General features: G+C 32.0%; 1 protein-coding gene across 1 annotated transcript in view; it reads left to right on the top strand.

Annotated features, from left to right (window-relative positions):
- Positions 1–10746: 10746 nt before the first annotated feature.
- LOC18033971 (universal stress protein PHOS32) overlaps positions 10747–11861 on the top strand; it is a 3212-nt gene continuing 2097 nt past the window's right edge. The window contains exons 1-2 of the mRNA XM_006423679.2: positions 10747–10988; positions 11172–11266. Of these exons, the coding sequence (XP_006423742.2) occupies positions 10808–10988; positions 11172–11266 (276 nt within the window). The 5' untranslated portion in view covers positions 10747–10807. The remainder of the gene's footprint in view (positions 10989–11171; positions 11267–11861) is intronic.

Here is an 11861-nt window from a genome sequence, read left to right as displayed (position 1 = left end):
TATCAATCGTCCACCCTTAGTTGACAAAATGTATCAGCCGACCACCAAACCGTTAGTTGCCGTTTGAAAGTTAACAGAGTTACAGTGAATTAATGATTTTACCCTTGAAAATTATCACTTGTATACCCTTAAATTCTCTTTTTATCACTTGTATACCCTTAAATTATCACTTGTACATATGAAAAGACCAAATTACCCTTCTGACGTCATCATACTTAAACGACAACTAACGGTTTGGTGGTCAGTTGATACATTTTATCATCTTAGGATGAAAGATTGATACACCCTCAAAGTATTGTAATATTATTGATAATAGAGTATACTAAGGGTATACAAATGATAATTTCCCTTAAATAAATAGTTAGAGGACGATGGGTGAGATTTAAAAAGAAAAAAAATTTATAATACATTAAAAAAAAAGGCTGCTACTAGCCTACTGCAATGCTGTAAGTTTAAAACAAACCATTGGATTCAACTAAAATGAATCCAACGGATGAGATTTAATATTAAATAAAAATAGAAAAAAGGGCAAATTGAAATGTCGGTTGCTTAGTAATTTTATCTCCCTCAAATCTCTAAGTGCTCGTTTGGTATTGTTTTTTAATTAATATTTTTTGAAAACATAAAATAAAAATAAAAATAATGTTTTGCAGTTATTCTATTTTGAATTTAAGCATGCGTATGATATTATTTTTTGTATCATGTATTTTAAAACTAAAAACACTAATATTACTTTTTTTTTAATTAAAAACCACCAAGAGGTGGGGGATTAGGCGGGCTCCTACCTATAATATAAATCAGTAGTGGAACAAATACGTAAGGAGCTAGACATAAACCAAAATTTCCTAAAGTAAATGAAAATATATAAGAATGTACAAAAATAAAAAGAGAAGAATGAAATAATAAGGAAAGCCATCAATGCTAGCATTTGACATGGGATCAGTTTGCGCATCCAAATGTAGAATACTAGATAAGCCTACAGAAATATCTTGAGAACACAAGAAATGCCTACTAACCCCATGAGTGCAAGCCCAATTGGGCAAAAAATCAACAGCAGAAGTAGCCTCCTGAAGCACATGCCAAACCAAAATAGGATAGGAAGATGTCAAAGCTCACACCCAACGCAACGAATAAGCACAATCCCAACGAACAGTACCCCTGGAATGAATCCAAGAAACAACCATGGCTGAATTTGACTCCACCTCAAGTATAGAGTAACCAAGTTGGGTAGCAAAATCAACCCTTCACAAACAACCATAGCCTCAGCATAAAAAATTGGCTGACAACCTAGAAAATATCTAAAAGCAGCCAAAGCTGTACCTCGATGATCTCAGATAATGCCACCCGGAGCAGCCATCCCAGGATTGCCCTTAGAGCAACTATCCACAATCATCTTTACAACCTTAAGAGGCGCCTTATTTAAGAAAATAATCAAATCAGCCTTTTAGTGCAATTATAACTCGCAAACCCTCTGTAATCCCAAAACCCAAAAATCCCTTCAGCTAGGAAAGCTTAAAGCCAAAAGTGGAACTAGCAAGCCTGAGATCCGTTATCACCTGACAGATAACCGCATCAACATGAAAAGATTGCGAATCAAACATGAAAGCATTAAGGGCCTTCCAAACTTACGACAAAATAAAGCAAGGTAGGAGGACCTGAAGGTGATTCCGAGAAGGGACACACCACTACCAATGAAGAAGTAAAGCATCGGGGGGAGGGGGTCAAAAAAGCAACATCTCTTATACTTAAAATCTATAGAAAATGAACCTAAACATGGCTAACCCGCGGGCAATCAATAAATAAGTGCCGAGAAGTCTTTACAGCCCAAAAAACACACCAAGAGGCCATGCAAAAACCCACTCATGCGCAATGCATTATCAATAGCCAAAAAACCATGCAATAGCCAGAGAAAAAAAGAAATATGAGATAGGATATATCGTTATTAGTTAACCGAAACAACCTTATCCCTCGGCCTAAAACAACAGACAAACTCCCAAACTGTCTGTAAATGAAAAGGCCATCAGAGGGAAGATCCCATCGAATTAAATTTGACTCCCTACTAGAAATAGTAACCAATAAAATCTGTTCAACAATAAAATAGGGCAACACATTCAGGAGCTCACCCTTATCCCAAACTATACCCCACCAATAAAAGGAAATTGACATAATAGAAGCCATTGTAGGATTATAAATGACCAAAAAACAAAAGGCCAACTAACAATCATGTCAAAAACTGCACTCCCCATGACTAATCAACCAATGCACATGAGGCCCAGCAACACACCAAATGGAAAAAAAAAAAAAAGGCATCTCCAGAGAGGAGAAACAAGATAACTAATCTGAAGCAAACTTAAATGTGTAGCTTTGCAATACTTAGACTTCATATAAAAAGGCCATAATGAACTCTGCTCTCGAAAATGCCACCAAAGCTTGAGCATAAAAGCCTCAGGCATATCATTAAAAGACTGGATATTGAGGCCACCCTTCTCAACCGGATGACACACCGCTGGCTATCTATACCTCGTTCTCAGAATCATCTCATAAGAACTGAGTAAATATTATCTTTAAGCACTGAACCACAGCCATAAGAGGGATAAGAACATGAAACAAATGAAGTGACATAGAAGACAATACATGTCAAGTGAACATCAGCTTCCCACTGAAAGATAGCAACTGATTGGTCCAACTCGAGATCCAATTCCTTGACCTTCCAGACTATATCATCAAAATGAGAAATCTTGAGATGCCCCATAAAGACCGAGCACCTAAGATAAATGAATAGAAGCTAATGCCGTTAGAAAATAGTGATAGAATGGATAATAGTTGGCCCGAGGCAGAAGCTGAGTCCTCAATGTAGAAATTGCTCTTGGCTTGACTAATCAATTGTCCCAAAACTACCTCATAATGATATGAAAAATTTATAACCCGCTAAAGGCTCAACCAACTCCTATTTGTAAAAATAACAATATCATCCACAAAGCTCAAATAAGAGATAGTGATACATGCAGCCAAACAATACTACACAAAGGGATATTGAGAGTACAAATGGTCTAAGCCCTGAGACAAAAACTCAGCAGCAATGATAAACAAATGCGGGGAAAGAGGATCGCCCTACCTAATACCACTGTGAGACTGGAAAACACCATGACTAACCCCATTCACCATAACGAGAACCAAGGGCCAAAGATAGCTCACCAAATCAAAGAGACCCACTATTTTGAAAACCCAAAACACTACAACATCTAAGCAATAAAAGACCAAGACATCTAGTCATAAGCTTTGGCCATATCATGCTTTAGCATTACATTATTCCTCTGAGTACTGCGGTTGAGATCATGAGCCAGCTCTTAAATCGAAAGCACATTATCATAAATCACATTGCCAAAGACAAAACCATTCTGAGAATGAGCGATAAGACGAGGCAACAAAATCTCAACATAAGTAACTTGGTCAAATCCTTATTGCTCACATTGCGTAGACTTGGGAAGGGCTTCTTAAGAAGACGAACTAGCAACGTACTCTGAAAACCCCTAGGCATAGCCGAAACTCTAAACTAATCAAGGACAACCTCCAATAAATCACTGCAAATAATGTCCCAACACGACCGGTAAAATCTACTGCATAACCCATTCAGACTTAGGACACTATTAATCATCCATATCTGGCTCCTTATATAAATCCACATGATCCTTGGCAATTACCAAAGACATAATAAAATCAAAGCCAGATTGGTGAAACTGACTAGCACAATTATAGAGGCAGCCACAGCAGATGGCTCATAATTCCACTCAGAAGAGGCATCCTGAATCCAATGGACATGAAAAAGCCGGCACTTCTTTCTGAATCATTGCATGGAAAAAGCAAGTGTTAGCATTCCCCTACCGGACCCAATGAACAATGGCCTACTGACGTAAAAAAACCTCTTCACAAAGTAAAGCGCGGCTCAAGCCTCTGAAAAAATAGCTTTATCCTCACCAGAACTAGACATGTCACGCTGTCTCTCCTTCTGAGCAACATCCTCCTCCACCTCCCTAACCCAGTGAAAGACATTGCCAATTACATCCTTATTCCAATTGGATGTTATTACCTTGATTATAAACGATTTTGACATTTAATGTAGTTGTGCCTGAGCAAAACATTTACATACACTTGAGTTAAAGAGACAGTAAAATAATGTCTGTAATTATACAAATTAGAGTGAACTATTTTTTTTTCTTCACATTAGATTTGAAATTCTTGATACATATTCTTTTAGAGATTCTGGAAAAAGTAAATTAAGTTTGAACTAAATTGTATTCAGTATTTGGAGCTATCCACTTTGAGGTTATGATATATCATGCATCTTCATAAATCTTCATGTAAAATTATTTTTTTTATTCATAACGCAAATATAGATCCTTTTATATTATTCTTTGAAGCATCATTCCATACGTTTTCTATATATATATATATATATTTGTGTGTGTGTGTGTGTGTGTATAGATTTTTGAGACTTGTGTTTTGCTAAATAATTGAAATGTTGGATTTTAAGATAAGAATGTATCAATTTACCATAAAAATGCCCCCAAATGTGCCATCTATTTGTTACAATTTATTAAAAAGTGTAGATTATGTTCTTGTTTGACCATGTTTATCCCTGTATTTGCTTTATATCTATAGGGCATTACTAAAGAAAAATATTTAAAATTTGTCAGAAATTACATCCAAATAGATGAACTAATTGATTATTTTTTGTTTAGTTGCTTGAGAAAATATCCAGATGATATGCTGGATATTTTTGTGATCATGGACTCTTTTTCATGGATATCGAATTAAATATACTTGTACCATCTAATGCCAATGTTTTTAAATTCTTCAAGTTTTGTAATTATTAGATAGCTTAAATTATATTTACTTTTTTCCCATAACAAAATTCAATTGTTCTTATATATTTACCAAGTGTCACATTATTCTTCCTTTTTGGATTTTGGCTGCGTGGAAGCCATGGGTTGATGGATGAATGACCCATGTTCTAGGTAGATATAAAAAATACTTTAATACATATAAAAATAGTGCAATACTGATCTTTAACCTCCAATTGTACCTATTGGATACATTTTTCAGGTAGTGAATGAAATAAATCTAAGCTAACTTTATTGGTACTTATTGAATATATTGTGGGCAGTGAACAAAAAATATCTAAGTTGACTCTAGATCATGTAGATTAGAGGGTGAGCATGTGGCACAGGAGTTTGGTATCTTTTTATTATTATGGATTGACTTAGATTAATGGATTCACATAGCATTTAGAATTCTAAAAAGTCTATTTTCCTTTTATGTAAGAGCATCTATTTTCACGTGCTATTTCACTATTGACAGAATGCTTGAGTTCTGGGGAAAATTCCTTTTTTGCGCATTCTGTTGGAGGTTAAGTTGCAAAATATGCAATTAGAAGACTATATAGACTGTTATGATAGAGAATAAAACTTCATCACTGTTGCTACACCTCATCTCTGTTCAATGGGCAATAACCAGGTACCTATTTAATATATACATGATATTTTGTTTCTTAATTGTTCCCAAAACTCATAAATTGTCTACTAAGAAAATGGATGCTTGGAATTGATCCAGATAAAGAAAATGATATTTAAATTTAATGGGATAATCTCGTGTTCAAGTTTATTTAGTATCTCCTTTTTTTTTGTTGTAAAATGCGCATTTGACATGACGAACTGAGCCATTAAAATTGATACTTAGATAACATAATTTCTTGGGGAAATTTGGCCAGGAAATATATTTTTTTAGAGCACTGTAAAGAAATGTGAGAGAAGGTATTGAACCTCAAGTCAAATTATCAAGATAAATTTAGGTTAATGTGTTTTCCTAGTTAACTCATTAAATCAGTGGAAAACAAGTTATCTTGTTTTAGTTCACGATGTGCTCAATTGAGTTTTTACTTTAGTTTTGTTGAGGTAAGAAATTATCTGACCAGTTTCTTTGCAAGTGAGAGAAAAAATTAAAGTATGTTATATGGATGTTTTAGGGGGCATGCATTATTATCGCACCTAAAATAGGAAAGATTTATTTTGAATGTATACAGTACGTTATACGAATGTTTCAATCATCAAGATTTATTTTGAGTTTTTATTTTTTTGATTTCTCTTACCTAACAACTATTGATTCAGTGCTCAGCAAAAACTTAGATCAGCAATGAATCCTTATCTCCAGCACCAATGACTTCTCGACGGGCAACAACAGATTTTTGAATCTCTCGGCATTCCTCCTCCACCACTACCACCATAGCCACCATTCTAGATCCTTTCTTGTTTCCTTATTTGTTTTTCCGCACCAACATTTTCTCTTGCATTCTCTGCATATGCTATTCATCTTTGTTTATGAATTAATGTCTTACCTACGTTTTTTACTATTTACGAATATATTGATATTCAATTTTATACTCTTATGATTTTTTGCATGCACTTGCTTGGAAAATTATATGTTTTCTTGGTTATTGATAGAGGGAGATGCCATTGCAACTCCGCTTTGTTATTGTTTTTATTTTGAGTGATAAGCATCTTAAACATTTTTGCTGTTAAAACGGGAAGCCAAAATACTATACCTTTTTATGATGAAGGGGGAGAAGTAACATGATTTTGTGGAGCATTACTTGATCACTATATTTAATTGATTGTTTGGGTTTGAAATTGATGGGATGTATACATTGCAATTGATATTTTATGAATTTGAAATTGGAAGAAAAAAAGGATCAAGAAATAACATGAAGAAGAAAAAGTGTTATAGTAAGATAAAGGAAGAGAAAGATTATGTACTGGGTAAAATCTAAATGGTTACATAATTATTTATAAACTTCTTATTCTAATGAGAGTAGGGTTCTAAATCAAGAGAATTAAGAGTCCCTTAACACAAGATTTTTTCCTAAATCAACTAGAAACAAACAAAGACTTAATAATTCTCCTAAGAGTTTAGCCAATTAAGCTACCAAGCAAGAATCACCAAAAGCACAGCTCCACTTTACAATTAATTGGAAATATCTATGAAATTGTTTCCTCATGGTGGCATCTTTCTCTTCAGTCTTTAAGTATTTTTGCTGTAAGGCAACAATTAAATTTTAAGTTGTGATGTTTGGTAATTGGAATTGGACGAATAGATATAAGTTGTGCATAAGCCTTTATTATATTAGTTCATTTTCAAGAATTTTGTTGTCAAATTTTTATAGTTTCTATGTTTTGTATTTTTCAACTAAAATAGCCATCGGTTTAAGGGCGGGGGGATGATTTGCTGGGTTTTTAAATTAAAATGTGAAGAAAATAGAATGTAGGATGATTTGTTTTAGGCAACATAAAATTTGTAGCACATGACGTAAAAAAGTAACATGAAATATACAAATAGTAGTTAAATATGTAATATTAGACATTAAACACAAGTACGATATACCATGAAATATGGTAGTTGATACATGTGACGGACGATGTTGTACATGAAATATGAATGTCAAATATGAAACAAACAAGATTATAAAACTATTTGGCTTTATTTATGACATGGAATATTAAACTTATATAACATGTGCTGTAAACATAAAGCATGAAATTTACATGTGAAAAAATAACAAAAAAATACAAAAACAAAAGTTAAGGATGCAACATAAGACATTAAAATGGGTACAATGTAAACATGTAATATGATAGTTGATACATGTGATGAACGATGTTATACATGAAACATGAACGTCAACTATGAAATTAATAGGAATACAAAATTTTTTGCCTTTTTTTATGACATCAAACACTAAACTTATGCAACATATAATGTAAAAATGAAATTTACATGTAAAAAAACAATAATAATAAAATGATATATGCAAAAATGAAAGTTAAGTATGCAACATTAGACATTAAACATGGGTATAATATAAACATGCAACATGATACTTGTTACATGTAACAGATGATGTCGTATATCAAACATGAAATGAGTGGAAAAATAAAAAATTTTGGAATCATTTCTAACATGAAACACCAAACTTTAAAAATGCAACATGTGATGAAAGCATGAAACATGAAATTTATGCATGAAATGATAATCTAGGATATGAAATATTGAAAGTAAAATATGCAACCTTAGACATTAAACATGAGTATAAAGAAAACATATAACATGGTGCTTGACACATGTGACAAAAAATGTTATGCATAAAACATGGGCGTCAAACATGAAACGGGGAGCAAAATAAAATTTTTTTGTGCCATTTCTAACATCAAACACCAAATTTCAAAAATGCAACATGTGATGTAAACATAAAACATAAAACATAAAATTTATACATAAAATAATAACATGTAATATGAAACATTACAAGTTAAATATGCAATGTTAAACATTAAATATGAGTACTATTATATATAAAACATTTAATGATAAACAAGTAATTGTTAATGTTATATATGAAATATGAATATCAAACATCAACTGGAGAAGAAAAGAAAATTTTAAGCGTATTTAGAATAATAAAGTTGAGAAAAATAACAATACACATGAAAATTTTAATGTCAAATATGAGATGACACATATAATATAAGAAACATATTATTGTCTTTTATTATATAAATTTTTTATTTTTTTCTCTTGGTTTTGATAAGATATTATTTTTCTTTCATTTTTTGTTTATTTATCTTTTTTTTCCTTTCTATTAATATTATCTTTTCAAAAAAATTTAGTTAATATATTATCCTGTTTCAATTTTTAAAATTTAAATAATTAGTTAAATATAGTAATCAGTTAAAGAATTTAGTTGTTCTAGGTATTTGGCTATAATTTGGCAACCAAAGAATGTTGGGCTCTCTTTCCGAGAAGCCGGATTTGCCTCTGGCATTGTAGCCACTAGAGATGGCAATGGTCCAAGATGGTCCAGGATTTGACAATCCCGGTCTCGTCCCGAATAGTAAAACGGAATTTTAATGCGGATCAAATCTGATCCTGTCCCGAATAGTTAAATGGGAGAAAAAATTGGACCAATCCCAGACTGCTCAAAATCCTGTCCTGGACCAAATAGCCCGAATATCCCAAATGTCTCATTTAATAAATACTATAAATTTCATTAAAATATTAAAAAAGTATTTAATCCAATGATTCTATAAAATTGTTAACATCGCAATTTAGGTTTCCAGTTTAATATTTATGTTTTAGATTTATTTAATTAAACTAAAAATAATACAACAAATAGGCTTGTGTTTGTTACTTGGGCCTATAGTATATTGTTATAATGCTATTTGAATCACTATTAATTAACCATTAGTTTAATTTTACTTACTTTTGATTTTATTAATATAGTATTTCTTCCAAAAATTAAATGAGACAATCAGGACAAATGGAATCCCGCGGGATCTTGACTTAGATCTTAATCCCATCCCACATAGTAAATTGTGATTTTTTTTCAATCCCAACTCCCGTCCGTTTTTAAAATTCGGTCCAAAAATACGGACCAATACCATTTCAAATAGTTCGGGATCCCAAATCCGAAATGGGATTTGAAATTTTTTGCCATCCCTATTAGCCACACCTGAAATAGAGTCTAATCAGATCAAGACCCATGTACTAATAAAAGAAGTAAATATATAAAATACGAAAACAAAATCATTTTGATTTCAATTATTTTGACACCTAATTGGCCATCAGGCAAACTAATACTAGGAAAGCTAATCCTTAAAAAAAAATCTGAAAAATGCAATGCTGACCAACGGCTGGGAACTTTTTTTTTTTTTAACCTAATCAACGTGGTAATAAAATATTATTGGTTGTAGGTTACTAGGTTCGATATCTTGAACTCAGCCTGGCCCATGTGGCCCATGTTAGTATGGGCTAGTGTAAAATTACAATAAAACGTTCCCCATCTGATAAGCTGATAACAAAATTACAAAAACATCCAAAAGAACGTTTGAATTTTATGGCCAATTTGGTAATGCCTAGCTTTTAAATAATTAGTATTAATTATGATGTAAAAATAATTAGTTACAAAAAAAAATTCAATTAAATGTTTGGTAAAATTTATTTTTAAAAATACTGTGAGTTTTAAAAATAGTCGTATGTATTTGATAAAATTTTATTTATTAAACTACTGTAACAATACAAATAACTGAATTCTATATAATGTTAAGTAAAAATTTATTTAGACATCTATAAATATGTTTATAAAAAATTTTCTTGTGCATAGAAAATAATTGATAATTAAAAAATATATTTTATATTATTAATTTTATTTTTTTGTCACAGTATAAATAGTAATAATAATATTTTCTTTAATAATAATATTTTCTTTAAGGTTAATAATTTTATTTTTTTAATTAATAAGATTAATTTTATATTTTTATAATATATGGAACTATTAGATTTAAAATTAATTCTCAAATTAAATTTTAAAAAATTACTCATTCCATACTTCTAAAATCCACTATAAAATAAAGTGATTTTTTTAAAAAAAATTAAAATAATTTACCAAACATCAGAATTAATTTTTAATATTTTAAAATTAATTTATAACTCTAAAAAATAAATACTAAAATTAACTTTTTTAACTTTTCAAAATTAAACTCCAGACTCCTTAAAGCACTTTCCGCCAATCGCCCGCAACTTCCTCTACTTGCTACATTCTCGTGTTATCCATAGAAAAAGTATGATTATTTCGCTGTCTCTTCAATTTATTCGCTTATATATAGATTAGAAATCGAACAAATTCTGCAACTTTCTAAATAACACACAGCAAAAAAGGAAAAAAATAAAAGAAAAAAAAGGTCGAGTCGTCATCTTCTCAATGGCGACGGCTGAGACACAAACGATGGTGGTAGGGATCGACGATAGCGAGCACAGCACGTACGCACTTCAATGGACGCTCGATCATTTCTTTGCAAATTCGACTGTAAATCCTCCTTTCAAACTCGTCATCGTTCACGCCAGACCTTCCCCTTCTGCTGTTATTGGCCTCGCTGGACATGGTAAAGTAATTTTAAATCTAAGTAATTATTCCTTTGGTATTTGTCCTTGCTTTGCAAGTTTTAAAAATTAAGTAATGGATTTTGTTGTCCTTTGTTCGATTTTAGTTTTCGATTTTTGTTTGTTTGTTTTTTCTTTCTTTCTTGGTGACCAAGTAACTGGTTTTTAATTTTAATTTATCGCAGGAGCTGTCGAGGTTTTGCCTCATGTGGACTCAGATTTGAAGAAGATTGCTGCTAGGCTTGTGGAGGAGGCTAAAGAAATCTGCAGCAGTAAATCGGTAATGATTAGTTTGTAATTTGTTTTTAATGATATTACAATCTATAAATAAAATACAATCTTGGGATCGTCTAGGATTTTATATACACATACGTTTTTGTAGTACAGTTCAAAAATCTTTAGATTGCCCACTCGTGAAATGATAATTTTCAAAATATTCTTCTAAACATCAACTTTCCCTCATTTATGTTAAGAAGACGAAAAAAATTTCATCAATGCACCCCCAATTTTTATTTATTTTTTGAACCCAAAAAGAGGTAAGTTAAGGTTTAAAATAGTTTAGAGTAGGGATGGCAAAAATCCCCACGGGGATGGGTACCCTCGGGGATTTTCCCCATTCGGGGAGGGTACGGGGATAATTTTATACCCAATTTTTTTTTCGGGGAGGGGACGGGGAAAATTTTTTACCCAACTTTTTATTCGGGGAGGGGACGGGGATGACTTGGAGCAAATATCCAACTGCTTTTATTCTATGAGATATAACGTGTTATATATCCCAGCCGTGGATAAGGAGAGAATTGGTGAAATCGATGTGAGCAAGTTGCATTTGTAGAAGCTTGAGTGGGTTGCCTGGGAGCAAGAACCATCGCGGCAGA

This window comes from Citrus clementina, unplaced genomic scaffold (genome assembly GCF_000493195.1).
Source record: "Citrus clementina cultivar Clemenules unplaced genomic scaffold, Citrus_clementina_v1.0 scaffold_8, whole genome shotgun sequence".
Classification (NCBI taxonomy): Eukaryota; Viridiplantae; Streptophyta; class Magnoliopsida; order Sapindales; family Rutaceae; genus Citrus; species Citrus x clementina.
Note: the sequence above shows the minus strand (reverse complement) of the source record. Positions and strands in the feature narration are given on the sequence as shown.